The following is a 25,722-nucleotide window of genomic DNA, read 5'->3' on the forward strand; positions in this document are numbered from 1 at the left end:
GGCAGAAAGGTATCCTTTTAGAATCTGAAAGGTAGATCTTCTCAATGTGATTTAATAATAAATAATAATAAAGCAAATAATAATAATGTTATCTGTATTTTTATCCCAGGTAACTAAAACTGCTCAGCATACAGACCTTGAACAAGTAACTTGCAGCTGATAAATAATAGTTATTACTGTACATAACCGTACTCAGTTTATGGACTTTGAGGAATAAAATGACCGTGCTGGGATTCCAACCATTGACACGTTACAAAGGCTCATTTCAAGGCTTCTTTTTTGTAGGTGAAGATGAGAATAGTCATTTCAGAAAAATCTGGAGTAAAATCAACTAAGGTGGGTCTGAAATCAGTAATGGTATGAAATAGTAAATTAAATATTTGTTACACTTAATTTATTTGTATGTGACAAAAGGCAATGGATAAGGATGGTGGGAACCACTAGACAGAGGTGTCAGCACTCTCAACCTATAAGTATTTCAGTCATTTCTGGCTTTAGGAAGCCAAATAAAAAGGTCTGACACTCTTCAAGTATGGTCACTGTATTTTGAACCCTCTTTGTTAGTTGTGTGTATAAATATGTTGTTGAATTATTTAACACACTTGGATACTATTGCATTGTATTTGTAGTTAGAATTCAAATATCTTTTGGTCATTGGGGAAACAGAGTGGGCTGCACTTCTGAGCTTCCTTAACACAACACTGACAAGACATTCAGTTTACTATGACTATTGGCACTTGTATTTCCCTGCTATGCTAAAATATCCTGCAAGGGCAGCCTACTTGTGGCATGAGGAAAGTGCAATAACAAGATGGAAAGGCACTCAAGTGGAAAATAACTTGTTTTAGATACTAAAAGACAACACCTAGTGTAAAGCCTCTTTAAAGAGAAACTCGTTCAGCAGTAAATCAGATTGGTTGCAAATGAAAGGAAAGTCCAGGTCATTCTATGAATAAGAGTTTTGTACAGATTTCCCCAGATGATTCAGTCTGTACAACCCACATATCCAGAGATGCAGTTATGTCCATCTTGGTACTATTGGTAAAGTCCACATACCTTGGTCCGCAACACCCATAGGGACCATGGAAGGTATTCACATTTTTCTTTCCCCCAAATAACACAGGCTAATCAGTATAGCTATGCACATTGCGTTTGCGCACGCATAACATCTTAGACAGACAATAATTTAATTTAAACCTTTAAGTTTAATTTTGACTTTACTGTTCGTTTGCTGCCTAGGATGTGGTAAAGAGTAGCTGCCTACTTTTAGGAGAATTATTGTGGACTTGTTTGGACTGTGATAATATTACAATAATAATATACAGCTAGAATACAAGTTTTGCGTTATGAGTGAAAAAACATTGTTATGCTTCATAACGCTGCTTTTTCCCTAACGCCGCCATTACAAGTCTTGTAGGTATAGATGTACCGCACACCTTTTTGGCCTTCACGCAACGTCAGTACCGCACATTTAAAAAAAGTCCTTTTTCAATGGGACTTCCATAGCGCCAGTATTACGAGTTTGCCTAGGAGGCCAAAAAATGAGCGGTACACCCTATACTGACAAGATTCGTACCGCCATCTAAAGTCAGTAGTTATAGGTTTTGCGCTACAAAGCTGTAGCATAAAACTCATAACTAAAGTGTTATAAAGTACACTAACACCCATAAACTACCTATTAACCGCTAAACCGAGGCCCTCCTGCATCGCAAACACTAGAATAAAATTACTAACCCCTAATCTGCCGCTCCGGACATCTACGCCACTATTAAAATGTATTAACCCCTCTTCCACCACTCCCCAACATCGTCGCCACTATAATAAACCTATTAACCCCTAAACCGCCACCCTCCCGCATCGCAAACACTACTGAAATATTATTAACCCCTAATCTGCCGTCCGTCCACACCACCGCTATAATAAACCTATTAACCACTAAACCGCAAGCCCCCCACAACAAAATATACTAAATTAAACTATTAACCCCTAAACCTCTGGGTTCCCAAATCACTACATAAATATATTAACCCCTAAACCTAACCCTAACATAACCCTAAGCATAAGTCTAACCCTAACACCCCCTAACTTAAATATAATTAAAATAAATCTAAATAAACCTTACAATTATTACCTAATTCCCATTTAAAACTAAATACATACTTACCTGTAAAAAAAAATCTAAGCGGGCTACAATATAACTAAAAGTTATATTGTAGCTATCTTAGGTTTTATTTTTATTTCACAGGTAAGTTTGTATTTATTTTAACTAGGTAGACTAGTTAGTAAATAGTTATTAACTATTTACTAACTACCTAGTTAAAATAAATACAAATGTACCTGTAAAATAAAACCTAACCTGCCTTACAATAAAACCTAACATTACAATCATATCAAATAAATTAAATTAATCAAATGCAAATATCTAAATTACAAAAAAACCCCCACTAAATTACACAAAATAAAAAAAAGAAATTATCAAATAAAAAAAAAAACGAATTACTCCTAATCTTATAGCCCTATCAAAATAAACATAACTTTTTCTTTCCCCATAGACATCAATGGGGCTGCGTTACGGAACTTGTTTCCACGATCGCAGGTGTTAGGCTTCTTTTTTGCCGGCTCTCCCCATTGATGTCTATGGCGAAATCGTGCAAGAGCACGTCAAAACAACATTTGTATTTTGGTGCGGTATGGGCGCAACGTCACCATATCGCTCCACATGTCTGCTTTTTACAAACTTGTAATAGCAGCGCTATATGGAGGTGAATTAACGCCGCTTTTGTGGTGGTCATTAGTTTCCCAATAGCGCTGAAAACTCGTAATCTAGCTGGTAGTTATTATCTATTTATTACCTTTACAATAGTAGTGTCCTTGCTTGGAAATAGCAAGAGAATGTTTTCCAACATTGTAAACGTTTCTACACATAACGGATCTATCCAGTACCAGCGGATCTACAATAAGATGACCTATGGATAGTACAGCTTATAGCAATTTTTATTTAAGCAAAAGAATAAAATCACAACCGCTACTGTAAAGACCAAGAACTTGTGAGCCTAATCTTTCCCATAGTATTCAGAGCAGAATACGGTTTTGTTGGGTCATATCCCTCAGTTCTTACTTTCTGGAGTTTTTATTCAACACGTTCATGTGAAAAGGACAAATAAATATTATATAAATAAATATTATTTCTATGACTTGCTATCAAGTATAATTTCCGGTTTAATAAAATTCTGACAGCAAACGATTTTACTGCAGAGAAGAAGCAAAAATGAATTCAGCAATGAGTCCCATCACTTTATACTTTCTAAAATAATTATCTATAAAATGTTGCAAGGTGTATACGGTTTGAAATATAGTATGCAGATTGTAATCCAATTGATTATTTGTATGTGCCCCTGGGTCATTTATGAGATGAATTCTTGCATTGCCCTCATAATAAAAACAGTCAAGACCCAAATCTTGATGATTGGAAATAACATCGGAGCCGATTCCTTGTTTACAAGCGAGAAGATTGTGACATTCTCTGTATTAATTTGCATATCCTTAAACATCTTGCTTATCTGTGGTTTAATCTCCTCTGTGCTGGCTTATAAGTGAGAGAGGTCTTACAGTAAACAAAACAGTTGTGTATTCTTTATAACAATAAAACATTTGTGCTTAAAGGGACAGTAAAGTAAAGATTAAACTTGCACAATTCAGAAAAAACATGCAATTTTAAACAACAATCCAATTTATTTCTATTACCTAATTGATTTGTTCTTTTCACATCCTTTGTTGAAAAGCACAGGAGCAGCAATGAGATACTGGAAGCTAGCTGCTGATTGGTGGCAGCCTCTTGTCATTATCTCACCTATTGTGTTTAGCTAGCTCACAGTGATGCATTGCTGCTCCTTCAACAAAGGATACCAAGAAAACAAAGCAAATTTGATAATAGAAGTAAACAACTGGAAGTGTGTTTAAAATTGTATGCTCTCTCTGAATCATGAAATAAATAAGGGTATCATATCCCTTTAAGATATCTCAGTCTATTCATTTACAAAGAGGTGTCACATTCAATAATGTTGTTAATATAAACATGCACTTTTATGTAGTTGGTAGAAACTCAGGAGGTATCCAAGAGTCTCCCTACTAGGGATGGGCGAATGTTTCTAAAAATTCGAAATTTAAAACGAATTTTGATACGTTCGTTCAAATCGAATTTCGAATGTTTATATAACATTCTAACATTCTATTTTCGAATTTTCGTTTTCGAATTTTTCAATAAAATTCGAAAATATTCGTTTGAATAATAGAATGTTTAGCTATGTATTCATTCAATTTCAAAATGTAATATTCAAATTCGAATGTGACATTCAAATTTGAAATAGTATTTCAAGTCTAATACTGTGTTTTATAAATGTAATATTTGATTCGAATGTGACATTCAAAATAGTGTTTCTAGTCTACAATTGTGTTTTATAAATGTAATATTCGAATTCGAATGTGATATTCAAATGTGACATTCGAATTCGAATGTGACATTCGAAAACTGTAAATAACATTCGAAAATCGAATTTTTAAGAATATTCGTTCTTATCAACATTCTATTATGTAAATCGAATTTCTACAATAACATTCGTTCTAACATTCGAATTTGGATATAAATACATTCGCCCATCCCTACTCCCTACCCTATCAGCAAGATTTGTAAAGCTTACTTAGCTTGTTCATATTTTTTTTGTTGTCTGATTAAACATGGTTCAGATAGAGAATATTTCATGCTGGATGTCCTCTCACTACCTTAAAGGGACAGTCTAGTCAAAATTAAACTTTCATGATTAAGATAGGACATGAAACAACTTTCCAATTTACTTTTATCATCAAATTTGCTTTGTCCTCTTGGTATTCTTTGTTGAAAGCTAAAGCTAGGTAGGCTCATATGCTAATTTGAAAGCTTTTGAAGGCCACCTCATCTCAGTGAATTCTGACAGGTTTTTACAGCTAGACAGCCCTAGTTCACGTGGCAACATTATGCTCACTCCTGTGGAGTTATTTATGAGTCAGCACTAATTGGCTAGAATGCAAGTCTGTCAAAAGAACTGAAATAAGGGGGCAGTCTGCAGAGGTAATAAAGTATATTAAAATAATTGTGTAGGTTATGCAAAACTGGGGAATGGGTAATAAAGGGATTATCTATCTTTTTTAAACAATCACAATTCTGGAGTAGATTGTCCCTTTAAGCTAAATCTCTCCAAAGCTGAACTCCTTATTTTCCTACCTTCTTCCAAAATCTCTATCCCCCATCTTTCTATAACTGTTGATAATAACTACTTGACTCAATTCTTTCTTTCACTCCTCACATCCAGTCTTTGGACAGTTCCAGCCTTTTCCACCTGAAAACCTTTTCCAAAATTCACCACTTCCTCACAAAACACACAACTAAGATTTTAATTCACTCTCTCATCCTTTTCCACCTTGACTATTGCAACTCTATGCTCTCTGGTCTCTCTAGTTGCCGTCTAGCTCCTTTACAATCCATAACGAATGCCTCTGCCAGGCTGATCTTCCTTACACGCCGCTCTTCATCTCCTGCACCTCTCTGCCAGTTCCTTTGCTGGCTTTCTCTTGCCTCCAGGATTAAATACAAAACACTGCTCCCCTCGTCTCCCGATACTCTCCCTCCCGTCCCCTCCGCCCATGACCTCCGTCTCTTCTCCTCTCTTGTTACCTCCTCACATTCCCATATACAGGGTTTCTCCAGAATGGCCCCTATTTTGTGGAAGTCTCTGCCTTGCTCTACAAGATTCTCCCCTAGTTTTCATAGTTTTAAGTGTTCCTTAAAGACTCTACTGTTCAGGGATGTATACAACATACACTAACCTTTCCTAACCTCAGTGCCTCTCCTCTTTTTGCATCATTTAAACCCCCATTAGCATGTAAGCCTACAAACAGCCGTTTTGTAGATAAAATTCATGAAAGGTGATTTACAACAGTGCAACTCTTGGCAGGCCCTCTATGCATTTTTCTCCTATAAATGCTACCTTTGCATATTGCCCATTTCTAAGTTCACTACGGCATCAAACACAAATATTATACTGTAGTTTGAATCGTTTGTCTTTTCCTCTGCTATAATCGTGACAAAACTCATGCTGGTTTTTAAGATGGAAACACACAGTAGTTGTTAGGTGTAATAGGGTATATTGTGTAGGTCTCTCTATCACATGAAGTTAGGTGACTCTAAAAGCTGGGTACACCTCCTGGCAGCTCACGTGCACACATCATAATAATGTACAATTTCATGACCACTGGGACGAGTGATCGAAACCGTTTTTCAGTTTTAAGCATTCCTCACGGCACCAGCCCCCCTGCAGAGAAGTAAATTGTAGCTGAGCTCTGATCTCAGAGGTTTCTGTGTCAGACAACATACATTCATAATCTCAGTGCCAGCTCTATAAAATGGCTCATGCAGCGCCAACATGAGGACAATAATATCTCAATTTAATCACCACGATATAACAAGATTTTCACAGGGTTTTATTTAGGCCCAATGTAATGCAACATCTAACACACTCCCCTCGCAGTGTGAGTTAACAATATGATAGACATTACTGTATAGTTTACTTGCACAATTATTTAAAGGACCAATGAACACAGCAGAAGTGCATAATTAACAGATGGATAATAAAAACATAATGTGATAACACTTAATTTAAATTTCAAATAAACAGTTGGGTTTTTTTGGTGACAGATTTATTGCTTCACCTCATTTTCTGGCCCCTGTATCATGTGACAGCCATCAGCCAATCACAGGCTAGTATAGCAAATACGCTGTGAATTTGTGCACATGCTCAGTAGTAGATGGTGTCTCAGAAAGTGTGCTTATTAAAAGGCGGTGCAAAACTTGCTAATGGAAGTAAATTGAAAAGTCTCATAAAAACTGCTGCTCTATATCTCACTGGTTTTCAAACCAGTCCTCAAGCCTCCCCAACAGGCCAGGTTTTGATAATTGCCTTGGATGAGAGCAGGTAAAATACCCATGTTTACTAATTGGCTAATTATTTCACCTGTGCGCCAAGTAAGATATTCTCAAAACGTGGCCTGTTAGGGAGGTCTGAGGACAGGTATGTAAAACACTGATTTATCTGAATCATAAAAGTTTAATTTTGACTTTAGAGACCCTTTAAATTACAAATCCTGTAATCTGGATAACCTCATTTAGGTCACAATGAAACAAGACCTTAACAACGGTATATAAAACAATACAAATTTGTGGTGGGTAATCTGTAAGACCAGAGCTATGATGGTGTTATTAATGAGACGGTGGGCCAGAGCTATGATGGTGTTATTAATGAGACGGTGGGTAATCTGTAAGACCAGAGCTATAATGGTGCTATTAATGAGACGGTGGGTAATCTGTAAGACCAGAGCTATGATGGTGTTATTAATGAGACGGTGGGTAATCTGTAAAACCAGAGCTATAATGGTGTTATTAATGAGACGGTGGATGATCTGTAAGACCAGAGGTATAATGTTGTTATTAGTGAGACGGTGGGTGATCTGGAAGACCAGAGCTATGATGGTGTTATTAATGAGGCGGTGGATGATTTGTAAAACCAGAGCTATGATGGTGTTATTAATGAGACGGTGGGTAATCTGTAAGACCAGAGCTATGATGGTGTTATTAATGAGGCGGTGGATGATTTGTAAAACCAGAGCTATGATGGTGTTATTAATGAGACGGTGGGTGATCTGTAAGACCAGAGCTATGATGGTGTTATTAATGAGACGGTGGGTGATCTGTAAGACCAGAGCTATGATGGAGTTATTAATGAGACGGTGGATGATCTGTAAGACCAGAGCTATAATGTTGTTATTAGTGAGACGGTGGGTGATCTGTAAGACCAGAGCTATGATGGTGTTATTAATGAGACAATGGTTAATCTGTAAGACCAGAGCTATAATGTTGTTATTAGTGAGACGGTGGATGATCTGTAAGACCAGAGCTATGATGTTGTTATTAATAAGACGATGGGTAATCTGTAAGACCAGAGCTATGACGGTGGATGATTTGTAAAACCAGAGCTATGATGGTGTTATTAATGAGACGGTGGGTAATCTGTAAAACCAGAGCTATGATGGTGTTATTAATGAGACGGTGGATGATTTGTAAAACCAGAGCTATGATGGTGTTATTAATGAGACGGTGGGTGATCTGTAAGACCAGAGCTATGATGGAGTTATTAATGAGACGGTGGATGATCTGTAAGACCAGAGCTATAATGTTGTTATTAGTGAGAAGGTGGGTGATCTGTAAGACCAGAGCTATGATGGTGTTATTAATGAGACAATGGTTAATCTGTAAAACCAGAGCTATAATGTTGTTATTAGTGAGACGGTGGATGATCTGTAAGACCAGAGCTATGATGTTGTTATTAATAAGACGATGGGTAATCTGTAAGACCAGAGCTATGATGGTGTTATTAATGAGACGGTGGATGATTTGTAAAACCAGAGCTATGATGGTGTTATTAATGAGACGGTGGGTGATCTGTAAGACCAGAGCTATGATGGTGTTATTAATGAGACGGTGGGTGATCTGTAAGACCAGAGCTATGATGGAGTTATTAATGAGACGGTGGATGATCTGTAAGACCAGAGCTATAATGTTGTTATTAGTGAGACGGTGGGTGATCTGTAAGACCAGAGCTATGATGGTGTTATTAATGAGACAATGGTTAATCTGTAAGACCAGAGCTATAATGGTGTTATTAATGAGACAATGGTTAATCTGTAAGACCAGAGCTATGGTGGTGTTATTAATGAGACAATGGTTAATCTGTAAGACCAGAGCTATGATGGTGTTTTTAATGAGACGGTGGATGATCTGTAAGACCAGAGCTATGATGGTGTTATTAGTGAGATTGTGGGTGATCTGTAAAACCAAAACTATGATGGTGTTATTAATAAGACAGAGGGTGATCTGTAAGACCAGAGCTATGATGGTGTTATTTGTGAGACGATGGGTAATCTGTAAGACAGAGCTATAATGGTGTTATTAGTAAGACGGTGGGTGATCTGTAAGACCAGAGCTAAAATGGTGTTATTAAAGACATGGTGGGTGATCTGTAAGACCAGAGCTATGATGGTGTTATTAATGAGATGGCAGGTGATCTGTAAGACCAAAACTATGATGGTGTTATTAATAAGACGGAGGGTGACCTATAATACCAGAGCTATGATGGTGTTATTAATGAGACGGTGGATGATCTGTAAGACCAAAACTATGATGGTGTTATTAATAAGATGGAGGGTGATCTATAAGACCAGAGCTATGATGGTGTTATTAATGAGATGGTGGGTGATCTGTAAAAAAAAAAACTATGATGGTGTTATTAATAAGATGGAGGGTGATCTATAAGACCAGAGCTATGATGGTGTTATTAATGAGATGGTGGGTGATCTGTAAGACCAGAGTTATGATGGTGTTATTAATGAGACAGTGGATGATCTGTAAGATCAGAGCTATGATGGTGTTATTAATGAGACGGTGGGTGATCTTTAAGACCGGAGCTATAATGGTGTTATTAGTGAGACGGTGGGTGATCTGTAAGACTAGAACTATGATGGTGCTATTAGTGAGATAGTGGGTGATCTGTTAGACCAAAACTATGATGGTGTTATTAATGAGACAGAGGGTGATCTATAAGACCAGAGCTATAATGGTGTTATTAATGAGACGGTGGGTGATCTGTAAGACCAGAGCTATGATGGTGTTAAATATGAGACGGTGGGTGATCTGTAAGACCAGAGCTATGATGGTGTCATGAATGAGACAGTGGGTGATCTATAAGAGCAGAGCTATGATGGTGTTATTAGTGAGATGATAGGTCATCTGTAGGACCAGAGCTATGATGGTGTTATTAATGAGACAGTGGGTGATCTGTAAGACCAGAGCTATGATGGTGTTATTAGTGAGACGGTGGGTGGTTTATCTGTAAGACCGGAGCTATGATGGTATCATTAGTGAGACAGTGGGTGATCTGTAAGACCAGAGCTATGATGGTGTCATTAGTGAGATGGTGGGTGATCTGTAAGACTAGAGCTATGATGGTGTCATTGGTGAGATGGTGGGTGATCTGTAAGACCAGAGCTATGATGGTGGTAATGGTGAGATGGTGGGTAATCTGAAAGACCAGTCCTATGATGGTGTTATTAGAGAGATGGTGGGTGATCTATAAGACATAATGTGTTTAAGGGGACATTGGATGATCTACTGTATATGAACTAAGTTATGATGATTGCATCATCAGTAAGAGGGTGGGTGAATGGAACTGTACTTTGACTGTGTCATTAGTGAGAGGGTGGATGATCTGTAACATCATGTTACATATAAGATGCCCATCACGTCATTTTTGTGGGTAAGTCTAAGCTTTGTGCCTTATTAAGGATGAGGTAATATTTTAAATGTTTATACATTACTTACTTTGGGCATTGGGCAGGTTGGAAATCACAGTTTTCAGCCTCCCTGCCAGCCACTCCAGGCTCTCGTGTAGGTTGGCCAGAGCTTTCAGGTCACTAACATCACCCATGATCTCATTCTGGGGAATCAGCTTATCTCCAAGATTACCAATAAGGACTTCTGACTCCTTGGCAAAGGCAGCTCTGTAAGACGTTAAGGGAGGAGTACAAAGTCAGCATATTAATGTCTCTAAAGCAATGTACTAGAAGATATTCCTGTCACTGTATGGTCACACTCATACTGTAACAAAGAAAAACAAAAACACAAAAAAATAAGGACAAGAATAAACACAAAATCTTACTAAAAGTTTCATGTACCAGAATAATAACTTAGTAATACTGATTTAAACTACAGATTGCACCACAAGCACTAAAATAGCGCGACAGATAGCTCAGCATGCTAAGGCACCTGCAACCCAAGGGTTGTAGGTTCAATCCTCGGCGAGGTCCACTCAGTCTTTCATCCTTTCGAGGTTGATAAAATGAGCAGCGCCTTGAGACCCCTACGGGTGATTAGCAGTGCTTTATAAGTACCCAATACATACCTACATATAATGATCAGGGATATATATATATATATATATATATATATATATATATATATATATATATATATATATATATATATATATATATATATATATATATATATATATATATATATATATATATATATATATATAGGGGTGGAAAAATAAATAGTCCACTCAAAGATAGGAAAAAGTCAAATGATGTCTAAGTCGTCCGCGAGCACTGGAAATTTCAAGCCCTATAAATATATAATAAACACGTCTTCTGACCATATGTAAAGGTTGAATATCTCTGATGTATAATAAAGATTGAATATTTGGCTACTAATTAAGACCTGTGAGTGCATGCTATTTTATTATATATATATATATATATATTATAATGGTGATTATTTATATTGAAAAAAAGTCAGGTGAGTGCTGTCTTTGATGAAGTTATACATGTGTTTTATGAACCTGCACCCCGGCAACTATAATAATATATACAGTATATACATACATACACATACATATAATATATATACATGAAGAAGGAGCTGACTTGTTTCCCTGCTCAGACATAAGTCTGATGATGACATTTAAGGGAATAAAGTGAATGTATAAGTCTAATAAGATCATTAGGTTAAATGTGTAAGTCTGATAAGATCATCTTACGGGAATTAGATGAATGTATAAGTCTGATAAGATCATCTTACGGGAATTAGATGAATGTATAAGTCTGATAAGATCATCTTAAGGGAATTAGATGAATGTATAAGTCTGATAAGATCATCTTAAGGGAATTATGTGAATGTATAAGTCTGATAAGATCATCTTAAGGGAATTAGATGAATGTATAAGTCTGATAAGATCATCTTAAGGGAATTAGGTGAATGTATAAGTCTGATAAGATCATCTTAAGGGAATTATGTGAATGTATAAGTCTGATAAGATCATCTTAAGGGAATTAGATGAATGTATAAGTCTGATAAGATCATCTTAAGGGAATTAGGTGAATGTATAAGTCTGATAAGATCATCTTAAGGGAATTAGATGAATGTATAAGTCTGATAAGATCATCTTAAGGGAATTAGGTGAATGTATAAGTCTAAGATCATTAGGTGAATGTAGAAGTCTGATAAGGTTGTGTTTAGGAAATTAGGTTAATGTATAAGTCTGAGAAGGACATTTTAAGGGTATTATGCTAATGTGTAAGTCTGAGAAGGACATATAAGGGTTATAAGGTGAATGTATAAGTCTGATAAAGTAGTGTTAAGGGAATTAGGTAAATGTAGTCTGATAAGATTATTAGGTGAATGTAGCAGTCTGATAAGGACATGTTTAGGGTATTTGTTAAATGCATAAGTCTGATAAGGTCATGATAAGGGAATAAGGTGAATGTATAAGTCTGAGAAGGGCATTTAAGGGTTATAAGGTGAATTTATAAGTCTGATAAGGTCATGTTAAGAGAATTAGGTGAATGTATAAGTCTAAGAAGGAGATTTAAGGGTATAAGGTGAATGGATAAGTCTGATGAGGACATTTAAAGGGACACTCAACACCAGAATTTTGCATAACCAACACAGTTATAATTATACACGTTTTACCTCTGTAAATACCTTGTATCTAAGCCTCAGCAGACTGCCCCCTTATTTCAGTTCTTTTGACAGACTTGCATTTTAGCCTATCAAAATGCATTTAGATTAGAGGCGGCCTTCAAGGTCTAAGAAATTAGCATATGAATCTCCTAGGTTTAGCTATCAACTAAGAATACCAAGAGCACAAAGCAAAATTGGTGATAAAAGTAAATTGGAAAGTTGTTTAAAATTAAATGCCCTATTTGAAACATGAAAGTTTTGTTTGGACTTGACTGTCCCTTTAAGGGCATTAGGTGAATGTATAAGTCTAATGAGGTAATGTTAAGGGAATTAGGTGAATGTAGTCTGATAAGATCATTAGGTGAATGTAGAAGTCTGATAATGACAATTAATTAATAAGTCTGATGAGGACATTTAAGGGCATTAGGTGAATGTTTAAGTCTGAAAAGGACATATTAAGTGTATAAGGTGAATGTATAATTCTGATAAAGACATTTAAGGGTATAAGGTGAATGTATAAGTCTGATAAAGACATTTAAGGGTATAAGGTGAATGTATAAGTCTGATAAAGACATTTAAGGGTATAAGGTGAATGTATAAGTCTGATAAAGACATTTAAGGGTATAAGGTGAATGTATAAGTCTGATAAAGACATTTAAGGGTATAAGGTGAATGTATAATTCTGATAAGATTGTAAGTTCCCACGGGAATAGGGCCCTCAATTCCCCCTGTATTTGTCTGTAGAATTTTGTCTCTTATCATATTGTCTCTCCATTGTACTGTTATCCTTGTACCCATGGGCAGCGCTGCAGAACCTGTTGGCGCTTTATAAATAGAGAATAATGATAATAAAATAAGGACATTTAAGGGTATAATGTGAATGTATAAGTCTGATGAAGACATTTAGGGTATAATGTGAATGTATATATAAAATTAAAATTCTGGTTGCATGATTTTTTAAGTATATTACACATTTTTGAGATCCCAGGTTTGTTTAGGAGCCTATAATTAAATTCAAACCATGGTAATTACTACTCTACATGCTGGAGTCAGGATGCAAGGAGTTTTTAATTGAACACGGTCCTTTTGCTAGGTGCCTACTTTTAGTCCATCTTAGTAAATATAAATAATATGATATGCAGTAAATGGTACAACCAGAATAACTACTGCTTGTGAAAGAAATCTGTGCAAATCAGTTTTAAAGACATTAAACTAGCATGCTTCATCCATCTTACTGGATCACTAAACCGTAAAAAAGAAACGTGATAATCACTGCAGAACACATAAAAATATCTGCATCTCAAAATTTAGCAACGCAGACTGCTATTTAGAACTGACAAGTATGATAATAAAACTGGCTGTTATTGAACAGTTGGATGCATCAGACTCCTGCAAAAAGGACAATTAAACTGAACATACGTGATGAATGTTGATCACCTGGGATCTGACAACAATGTTGATTTGTTCTGAAGATTAAACTATAGAGAAACAGATAATGAGAAAAACTTCTCAGGGATTCTGATGGCTTCTTTTAACCAAAAGTGGATCTTGTTGGCTGTGTATATATAAACAGGGGAGAATCACAACAATTAGATGACAAACTATTTTTTTAACTGGAGAGTTCTGGTATAAGCCTACTAACCTTTTGCATGCTAAATGGAACCTACAAAGGAGTATAATACCATTGGTCAGACAGATGGCTGCATTGGAACCATTTCTACATGTTTTCTTTACCAAGGGTTAACAATAACTAAGAACTATTCTGAAGTCTGATACTTTGTTCCTCAACAGCAACAAATATTCTTAGTAAGGAAATACTGTGTGTGATAAGAACATAACTAGTGACAGTCGCCTGTGTCTGAATAGTCCCAATAACTACTGGTCAGTCATTTCACAAACTCTTTTACTTTCAACACTTTTTTGTCTGATAATACACTTACCGGCCACTTTATTAGGTACACCCTGCTAGTACCGGGTTGGACCCCCTTTTGCCTTCAGAACTGCCTTGATTCTTCATGGCATAGATTCAACAAGGTGTTGGAAACATTCCTCTGAGATTTTGGTCCATATTGACATGATAGCATCACACAGTTGCTGCAGATTTGCCGGCTGCACATCCATGATGCAAATCTCCTGTTCCACCACATCCCAAAGGTGCTCTATTGGATTGAGATCTGGTGACGATGGAGGCCATTGGAGTACATTGAACTCATTGTCATGTTCAAGAAACCAGTTTGAGATTATTTGAACTTTGTGACGGTGCATTATCCTGCTGGAAGTAGCCATTAGGTACACTGTAGTCATAAAGGGATGGACATGGTCAGCAACAATACTCAGGTAGACTGTGGCAATTAAACGATGCTCAATTGGTACTAAGGGGCCAAAAGAGTGCCAAGAAAATATCCCCCACACCATTACATCATCACCACCAGCCTGAACCTTTGATACAAGGCAGGATGGATCCACGCTTTCATTGTTTACGCCAAATTCTGACCCTACCATCTGAATGTCGCAGCTGAAATCGAGACTCATCAGACAAGGCAACGTTTTTCCAATCTTCTATTGTCCAATTTTGGTAAACCTGTACGAATTGTAGCCTCTGTTTCCTCCTTAGCTGACAGGAGTGGCACCCGGTGTGGTCTTCTGCTGCTGTAGCCCATCTGCTGTAGCCCACGTGTTGTGTGTTTAGAGATGGTATTCTGCATACCTTGGTTGTAACGAGTAGTTATTTGAGTTACTGTTGCCTTTCTATCATTTTGAACCAGTCTGCCCATTCTCCTCTGACCTCAACAAGGCATTATCGTCCACACAACTGCTGCTCACTGCATATTTTCACTTTTTCAGACCATTCTCTGTAAACCCTAGAGATCATTGTGCGTGAAAATCCCAGTAGATCAGCAGTTTTGGAAATAATCATACCAGCCCATCTGGCATCAACAACAATGTCATGTTCAAAGTCACTTAAAGGGATATTATACACATTTTTTCTATGCATAAATGTTTTGTAGATGATCTATTTATATAGCCCATAAATATTTTTAAAAAATGTTTAGTTTTGCTTATTTTTAAATAACATTGCTCTGATTTTCAGACTCCTAACCAAGCCCCAAAGTTTTAGGAGAATTACCGTCAGATACCTACTCCAGTTTGCTCCTGTTTGTGTAAAGGGTCTTTTCATATGCAAAAGAAGGGGGAGGGGGGGAGTGTCTTATTTCCCACTTGCAGTGGGCTTTCCAGCTACCTTTTCAAAAGAGCTAAACAAAGAGTTTCTAAGTAAGTTTTTAAACAGTTTTATACTGGATTTTTATATCAGTATCTGTGCATCTTATTCTTTATAGTAGTGTCTATTACATGCAGTTATATGAAAATGGGTGTATACTGTGCCTTTAAATCCCCTTTCTTCCCTATTCTGATGCTCAGAATGAACTTCAGCAAGTCATCGTCACCACGTCTAGATGTCTAAATGCATTGAGTTGCTGCCATGTGATTGGCTGATTAGCAATTTGTGTTACCAAGCAAATGAACAGGTGTACCTAATAAAGTTGTCGTGAGTGTATATCTCACTATTGTTTCTAAGATTCCATCCTCTGCCCTGTTCCCAACTCTCTTGTTGCCCCTGTATGGGTAGATATATCATTTGCTTATGGCTGCTACACAAAATGTTTTTTTATACCAATTACACTGCTAATGTCACCTTGGGGGTCTAAAGAAACTATGCAGAGTAAATCAGTTTATAAACCTGATCTACATTAAATAATTTTTATATATACACAGTACGTAACAGCAAATAACCCCAGCACTGCAAAAGATCAGTACAAAAAATACATTTTTCATATTTTCATATGCATTTAGAATTGCAATGTTTTTATCAAAGGCTGCATAGTTTTGCAGCCCAGGGACACACTCATTAAAAGCCTCTTGATATATTGATCTTATCTATTTTGCTGTGGCCAATTAAGGACATATATAAATAAGCACCTACACTGATCAAACAATCACTATGTAGTGTGCTGCGGGGCAGGTTTACTGAATCCTGCAAGATGAACTTCAGACACTCTAGTAGTAGTGAGGAGCTCAATTACAAGGAGAAGAGGGGGAATAAATACATTTAAAGGGACAGCAAATTCAAAACGAAAACATCATGGTTCAGAAGAACATACGGTTTTTAAAACAACTTTACAATTTACCTCTATTATCTAAAAATGTCTGCATGCAAAATACATTTTTAAGAACATTTTTAGAAAAATATTCACTTTTGTAAGTTCAGGAAACCACTTGAGAAGACTTTTCAAAGAGGTTTTCCTTACTTCCTTAGCTTTAGCCAAATAGAGACAGATATACAGTAGCTCCTGCACATATAACCAATAACTGTGCAACACAGAGAAGTGTCAGGATTCTCCAGTTGTCATTGTGAAAGTCTTATTTGATTATCGTAGAGTAAAAATCGGAATCTCACAGGGACACTGCAATTATTAAACTTCCAACTTCTGTTCTTCCAGATCAAAGGCAAAACCTAAGAATACTAAATGCACTTCTTGCATTGAAATATCTGTGTTAATAAAATGAGAGGTAACCTTTATGCGACTTGAAGGACACCAAGAGCTAAACAGTCTTCAGGGCTTTAAAAACTAATTATACAAGGAGAATCCAGCCATTACTCCTCTCCTTGCTCTGCTGAGCTGTGTGCACTTCATTTTCTTAAATGTGCGACTGTTGCTTGTCTCGGCATAGGCACATGCAAACCACAACATTAAAATCGGAGAATAAACCCCTCAAGGGTTGATGGGATCAGCAAGGCACGACACAGAGATGCTGTTCAAGGCAACAGTCTTAAGATTTACTGGGACAAATGCTCGTGGCAGCCTGGAATTTGGTAGCATGTAGTTAAAACGTATGAAGGCTTCCATGTTTTTATGCATTCAATTAATGTCAGTTGTATATATGCATAGTATATATAAGCAAAAGCTCTGCATACAAAATACATTTTTTAAAGTATTTAAAATGCAAGTTTGATAGCAATGTTTGCATTTTTTACAATCCAGGCAAATACGATTTGAAATATCTAGTGAATATGTTTATTTTATGCCAATGCGTTTGTGCGCTGATCGAGCAGTCATAGTGGTGCATGTTGCAGGGGGCACACCAGCCTACAGCAACAGGGAATTGTATTTTTATATAGTTTATAGGAGCTTAATTATAAGGAAAGTGGTCAAAATAAATTTAGTATATATATTTTTTTATTAACCTACAAATAATTTGCGGCCAAATAGCTGGAGCCCTAAATAGCTCTTTTGTGAAAGCGATATTTGCTCTCCACTGAGTAATGTGCGCTGGTATTACAAGTTGACAGCAATTGCTGGGAAGCATTACGCTCATGGGAAGCATTACGCTTCCATAGGCTCCAATAGCAGCCTCGTTCTGATGCCGTGAGACACGGCATAGAACCAAAGCACAACAAAGGGAGTAAGTCATGCAGTAATGGTAGCAAATTGTAAATATATATGTATATGATTATATACATATACATTTACTGGGAACACACAGTTACCAATAGACCGCAATGTAAAGGCACTTTACTCCACACCCGCCAACTTTAGCCCCCAAATCTGCCTGGTGTAGTTATTTTATCAAAAAATAAAAATGCTCCAATTTTTATTTTTTAATAAAATACACACTACTGTATTTTGGCAGCATCTGGGGCACATTTATAAAATGAATCAGAGGTCTGATCTCTGGTTAATTTTATAAGCTCTACTTGCTATCGCGAGCTTGTGGTAGCAATAACCTAGCGCTCCACTTGTAATCTAGCCCTCTAACACTTGGGGCATATTTCTAAAATGAATCAGAGATCTGATCTCTGGTAAATTTTATAAGCTCTATTTGCTATTGCGAGCTTGCGGTCGCAATAACCAGCCATTTATAATGGCTGGTTATCATGCGGCCGCAAACGGGCAAATTTGCTTGTTTGCGGGCGAGAGATAAACTAGCGCTCCACTTGTAATCTAGCCCTTAATGTTTTTTTTTTTATAAACTTTATTGGTCATTTAGCTAGTACAAAATGTAATAAGACATGCAATTCTGGAATGACCGTTATAAACATGGTACAATACATAGACATAAACAAGAAAACATATATGCATACTCATTCTCCTGAGAGGGCTTCTGGCAGGAGATGTATTTGATCTGTTTACTGGAAAGTTTCTTAGGTAGAGATATGGATTCAGATCATGATGCATTGCCTGATTTGCAATAGAATAATATAAAAATGCTCGTCTAATACAGTAATTGAATGTGGCTATGGGGAAGAGAATAAGAGGTAAGAGAAAGGGGAAGGAGTGAGGTTGAGGCATCAGCCGCAGAGGAAAGTTGTAGTACACAACCGGGTATTAGTCAAATGGAGGACTGGTAGAGGACTGGTAGGAGTCAGTCTGTTTCAGTCGAGTTACTGTCCGTTTGGTCAATATCGTGGCCGGGAGGAGTGCCTAGTGAGGTTTCCCATAGAAATTTAACGTCAAGGAAAAAGGCTGATTTATTACTTCTAAGATAACCATATTCAGCCTTTAATGTTTTAACAAGCATTACATTTTGCTTTTTAGTTAGGGTTGCCACCTTTAGTTTAGGCCAAAATTGAACACTATTGCGCCGTGCGAAAAAAAAAAAGTACACACTATGTATAATAGCACATAAACACAAACTTGCGCATAGACAATCACACTCTCACACACTCTCTCACACACACACAAACACACTAATTCTCTCACACAAACACAAACTCTCACACACATTCACTCTTAAACACAAATACACTCACTCTTTCACACACAGAAAGACACTGAAAAACACTAAACACTCGCACACAAATACAGACACAGACACACTCTGACACACTCCCACACAAAAACACACACATACGCAAGAGAGAAATAACTGTAGGCATGTGCAGTATGTTGCAAATGCACAATGTCACCTTTTTTTTGGCTGTGGCTGTTTCCCAAACCAAGGACATTTGCATGTCCGGGTCTGATGCAGCTTCAAACACGAACACACAAATGGAAACCAAAACTGCACGGGTCATTCCCAGACAGATGGCAATCCTAGTTTTAGAGTCTCTCATCAAGTTTCACACAACGTGAAGCATAAGCAAAAAAAAAAAAATGTAAACAAAATACCAACTTATTAAATATAATTTACTAAATGTCTTCTGTTTCGGTACTTGGAGGTTCTAAGACCACTTCTTAGTCATAGCACAGATAAGGTTTCCCTGAATGGCTATACGTGATAAATATCTTACTAAAAATAAACTTACCGTATAAAATCCTCCTCCTCTTCCCGCTTGGGGCGGAGCTGTTTAGGCTGGGCCATGTTCAGCCAATTAGGAAGAGACTTTAAAAGCCTGGTGATGTCATCATCTTTAACCCATGAAGCACTAAAGACCAACTTCTCATCTGATTGGACAATGCTCCTGAAAGAGAAAGATCATTGAGAATAGAAAAACAACTATCCTAAACACACAGTGTTGTATTTCAAACAGTAAAATGTTTCCAACATATTCAGTATTTTTTTTCCCCTTAGGTTAATGATTTTCAGGCCTATGTAGGTAGTGCATGGGCAGCACATTATAAGGGTTGGCACAGTTCTCCATACGGCAACCACCCCTGATTGGGTTGAACTGGGCAGTAGAGGGAAACTGCACCTCTTTGGATGACTTGTAACTTCTAGTCATAGCAGGAAATTGCAATGAGGTGACACAAAGCCAGCAGAACACTTAGAAATAAGCCCTTTATCACCATTGTCTTTTGCCTATAATGCAGAAGCTGAGTCTTAAGAGTCTACCAAATAAAACAAAAAACATTGTTGCTACACTAATTATAACGGACATGAAGAGCTGTGGTAAAATGAATGTTGGCAAAAAATAGTTGGTGTCTAAAAAAAGCATAGAACCTAAACACATGCAATGACATAAATATAATGGCCAAACAGAGTGCAGTTATTTGATTAAAGGGACATGAAACCCACATTTTTCTCCCATGATTCATATAGAGCATGCAATTTGAAATTACTTTCTATTATCTAATTTCTTTATTTTTTCTTGTATTCTTTGTTGAAAGGTATACCTAGATAGGCTCAGAAGCTGCTGGTTGGTGGCTGTACATATATGCATTATGTCATTGGCTTTCAGCTAGCTCCCAGTAGTGCATTGATGCTCCTTCAACAAAGGATACCAAGAGAATGAAGCAAATTAGACAATAAGTAAATTGTAAAGTTGTTTAAAATTGTAATGCCCTATCTGATTTGTGAAAGAAAAAAACAGAATTTATGTTTACCTGATAAATTACTTTCTCCAACGGTGTGTCCGGTCCACGGCGTCATCCTTACTTGTGGGATATTCTACTCCCCAACAGGAAATGGCAAAGAGCCCAGCAAAGCTGGTCACATGATCCCTCCTAGGCTCCGCCTACCCCAGTCATTCGACCGACGTTAAGGAGGAATATTTGCATAGGAGAAACCATATGATACCGTGGTGACTGTAGTTAAAGAAAATAAATTATCAGACCTGATTAAAAAAACCAGGGCGGGCCGTGGACCGGACACACCGTTGGAGAAAGTAATTTATCAGGTAAACATAAATTCTGTTTTCTCCAACATAGGTGTGTCCGGTCCACGGCGTCATCCTTACTTGTGGGAACCAATACCAAAGCTTTAGGACACGGATGAAGGGAGGGAGCAAATCAGGTCACCTAAATGGAAGGCACCACGGCTTGCAAAACCTTTCTCCCAAAAATAGCCTCAGAAGAAGCAAAAGTATCAAACTTGTAAAATTTGGTAAAAGTGTGCAGTGAAGACCAAGTCGCTGCCCTACATATCTGATCAACAGAAGCCTCGTTCTTGAAGGCCCATGTGGAAGCCACAGCCCTAGTGGAATGAGCTGTGATTCTTTCGGGAGGCTGCCGTCCGGCAGTCTCGTAAGCCAATCTGATGATGCTTTTAATCCAAAAAGAGAGAGAGGTAGAAGTTGCTTTTTGACCTCTCCTTTTACCAGAATAAACAACAAACAAGGAAGATGTTTGTCTAAAATCCTTTGTAGCATCTAAATAGAATTTTAGAGCGCGAACAACATCCAAATTGTGCAACAAACGTTCCTTCTTTGAAACTGGTTTCGGACACAGAGAAGGTACGATAATCTCCTGGTTAATGTTTTTGTTAGAAACAACTTTTGGAAGAAAACCAGGCTTAGTACGTAAAACCACCTTATCTGCATGGAACACCAGATAAGGAGGAGAACACTGCAGAGCAGATAATTCTGAAACTCTTCTAGCAGAAGAGATTGCAACTAAAAACAAAACTTTCCAAGATAATAACTTAATATCAACGGAATGTAAGGGTTCAAACGGAACCCCCTGAAGAACTGAAAGAACTAAATTGAGACTCCAAGGAGGAGTCAAAGGTTTGTAAACAGGCTTAATTCTAACCAGAGCCTGAACAAAGGCTTGAACATCTGGCACAGCTGCCAGCTTTTTGTGAAGTAACACAGACAAGGCAGAAATCTGTCCCTTCAGGGAACTTGCAGATAATCCTTTTTCCAATCCTTCTTGAAGGAAGGATAGAATCTTAGGAATCTTAACCTTGTCCCAAGGGAATCCTTTAGATTCACACCAACAGATATATTTTTTCCAAATTTTGTGGTAAATTTTTCTAGTTACAGGCTTTCTGGCCTGAACAAGAGTATCGATAACAGAATCTGAGAACCCTCGCTTCGATAAAATCAAGCGTTCAATCTCCAAGCAGTCAGCTGGAGTGAAACCAGGTTCGGATGTTCGAACGGACCCTGAACAAGAAGGTCTCGTCTCAAAGGTAGCTTCCAAGGTGGAGCCGATGACATATTCACCAGATCTGCATACCAAGTCCTGCGTGGCCACGCAGGAGCTATCAAGATCACCGACGCCCTCTCCTGATTGATCCTGGCTACCAGCCTGGGGATGAGAGGAAACGGCGGGAACACATAAGCTAGTTTGAAGGTCCAAGGTGCTACTAGTGCATCCACTAGAGCCGCCTTGGGATCCCTGGATCTGGACCCGTAGCAAGGAACTTTGAAGTTCTGACGAGAGGCCATCAGATCCATGTCTGGAATGCCCCACAGCTGAGTGACTTGGGCAAAGATTTCCGGATGGAGTTCCCACTCCCCCGGATGCAATGTCTGACGACTCAGAAAATCCGCTTCCCAATTTTCCACTCCTGGGATGTGGATAGCGGACAGGTGGCAGGAGTGAGACTCCGCCCATAGAATGATTTTGGTCACTTCTTCCATCGCTAGAGAACTCCTTGTTCCCCCCTGATGGTTGATGTACGCAACAGTTGTCATGTTGTCTGATTGAAACCGTATGAACTTGGCCCTCGCTAGCTGAGGCCAAGCCTTGAGAGTATTGAATATCGCTCTCAGTTCCAGAATATTTATCGGTAGAAGAGATTCTTCCCGAGACCAAAGACCCTGAGCTTTCAGGGCTCCCCAGACCGCGCCCCAGCCCATCAGACTGGCGTCGGTCGTGACAATGACCCACTCTGGTCTGCGGAATGTCATCCCTTGTGACAGGTTGTCCAGGGACAGCCACCAACGGAGTGAGTCTCTGGTCCTCTGATTTACTTGTATCTTCGGAGACAAGTCTGTATAATCCCCATTCCACTGACTGAGCATGCACAGTTGTAATGGTCTTAGATGAATGCGCGCAAAAGGAACTATGTCCATTGCCGCTACCATCAACCCGATCACTTCCATGCACTGAGCTATGGAAGGAAGAGGAACGGAATGAAGTATCCGACAAGAGTCTAGAAGCTTTGTTTTTCTGGCCTCTGTCAGAAATATCCTCATTTCTAAGGAGTCTATTATTGTTCCCAAGAAGGGAACCCTTGTTGACGGAGATAGAGAACTCTTTTCCACGTTCACTTTCCATCCGTGAGATCTGAGAAAGGCCAGGACGATGTCCGTGTGAGCCTTTGCTTGAGGAAGGGACGACGCTTGAATCAGAATGTCGTCCAAGTAAGGTACTACAGCAATGCCCCTTGGTCTTAGCACAGCTAGAAGGGACCCTAGTACCTTTGTGAAAATCCTTGGAGCAGTGGCTAATCCGAAAGGAAGCGCCACGAACTGGTAATGCTTGTCCAGGAATGCGAACCTCAGGAACCGATGATGTTCCTTGTGGATAGGAATATGTAGATACGCATCCTTTAAATCCACCGTGGTCATGAATTGACCTTCCTGGATGGAAGGAAGAATAGTTCGAATGGTTTCCATCTTGAACGATGGAACCTTGAGAAACTTGTTTAAGATCTTGAGATCTAAGATTGGTCTGAACGTTCCCTCTTTTTTGGGAACTATGAACAGATTGGAGTAGAACCCCATCCCTTGTTCTCTTAATGGAACAGGATGAATCACTCCCATTTTTAACAGGTCTTCTACACAATGTAAGAATGCCTGTCTTTTTATGTGGTCTAAAGACAACTGAGACCTGTGGAACCTCCCCCTTGGGGGAAGTCCCTTGAATTCCAGAAGATAACCTTGGGAGACTATTTCTAGCGCCCAAGGATCCAGAACATCTCTTGCCCAAGCCTGAGCGAAGAGAGAGAGTCTGCCCCCCACCAGATCCGGTCCCGGATCGGGGGCCAACTTTTCAGGCAGTCTTGGTAGCAGTGGCAGGTTTCTTGGCCTGCTTTCCCTTGTTCCAGCCTTGCATTGGTCTCCAAGCTGGCTTGGCTTGAGAAGTATTACCCTCTTGCTTAGAGGACGTAGCACCTCGGGCTGGTCCGTTTCTACGAAAGGGACGAAAAGTAGGTTTATTTTTTGCCTTGAAAGGCCGATCCTGAGGAAGGGCGTGGCCCTTACCCCCAGTGATATCAGAGATAATCTCTTTCAAGTCAGGGCCAAACAGCGTTTTCCCCTTGAAAGGAATGTTAAGAAGCTTGTTCTTGGAAGACGCATCAGCCGACCAAGATTTCAACCAAAGCGCTCTGCGCGCCACAATAGCAAACCCAGAATTCTTAGCCGCTAACCTAGCCAATTGCAAAGTGGCGTCTAGGGTGAAAGAATTAGCCAATTTGAGAGCATTGATTCTGTCCATAATCTCCTCATAAGGAGGAGAATCACTATCGACCGCCTTTATCAGCTCATCGAACCAGAAACATGCGGCTGTAGCGACAGGGACAATGCATGCAATTGGTTGTAGAAGGTAACCCTGCTGAACAAACATCTTTTTAAGCAAACCTTCTAATTTTTTATCCATAGGATCTTTGAAAGCACAACTATCCTCTATGGGTATAGTGGTGCGTTTGTTTAAAGTGGAAACCGCCCCCTCGACCTTGGGGACTGTCTGCCATAAGTCCTTTCTAGGGTCGACCAAAGGAAACAATTTTTTAAATATGGGGGGAGGGACGAAAGGAATACCGGGCCTTTCCCATTCTTTATTAACAATGTCCGCCACCCGCTTGGGTATAGGAAAAGCTTCTGGGAGCCCCGGCACCTCTAAGAACTTGTCCATTTTACATAGTTTCTCTGGGATGACCAACTTGTCACAATCATCCAGAGTGGATAATACCTCCTTAAGCAGAATGCGGAGATGTTCCAACTTAAATTTAAATGCAATCACATCAGGTTCAGCCTGTTGAGAAATGTTCCCTGAATCAGTAATTTCTCCCTCAGACAAAACTTCCCTGGCCCCATCAGACTGGGTTAGGGGCCCTTCAGAGATATTAGTATCAGCGTTGCCATGCTCTTCAGTATCTAAAACAGAGCAGCCGCGCTTACGCTGACAAGTGTTCATTTGGGCTAAAATGTTTTTGACAGAATTATCCATTACAGCCGTTAATTGTTGCATAGTAAGGAGTATTGGCGCGCTAGATGTACTAGGGGCCTCCTGAGTGGGCAAGACTCGTGTAGACGAAGGAGGGAATGATGCAGTACCATGCTTACTCCCCTCACTTGAGGAATCATCTTGGGCATCATTGTCATTATCACATAAATCACATTTATTTAAATGAATAGGAATTCTGGCTTCCCCACATTCAGAACACAGTCTATCTGGTAGTTCAGACATGTTAAACAGGCATAAACTTGATAACAAAGTACAAAA

General features: G+C 38.6%; 1 protein-coding gene across 1 annotated transcript in view; it reads right to left on the reverse strand.

Moving 5' to 3' along the window:
• Positions 1-25,722, reverse strand: part of EXOC4 (exocyst complex component 4) — a 1,163,948-nt gene that overhangs the window by 188,125 nt on the left and 950,101 nt on the right. The window contains exons 13-14 of the mRNA XM_053716390.1: positions 19,911-20,066; positions 10,463-10,641 (exon numbers count right to left, since the gene is read on the reverse strand). Coding sequence (XP_053572365.1) covers positions 10,463-10,641; positions 19,911-20,066 — 335 coding nt within the window. The remainder of the gene's footprint in view (positions 1-10,462; positions 10,642-19,910; positions 20,067-25,722) is intronic.

The sequence above is a fragment of the Bombina bombina genome, chromosome 6 (genome assembly GCF_027579735.1).
Source record: "Bombina bombina isolate aBomBom1 chromosome 6, aBomBom1.pri, whole genome shotgun sequence".
Taxonomy (NCBI): Eukaryota; Metazoa; Chordata; class Amphibia; order Anura; family Bombinatoridae; genus Bombina; species Bombina bombina.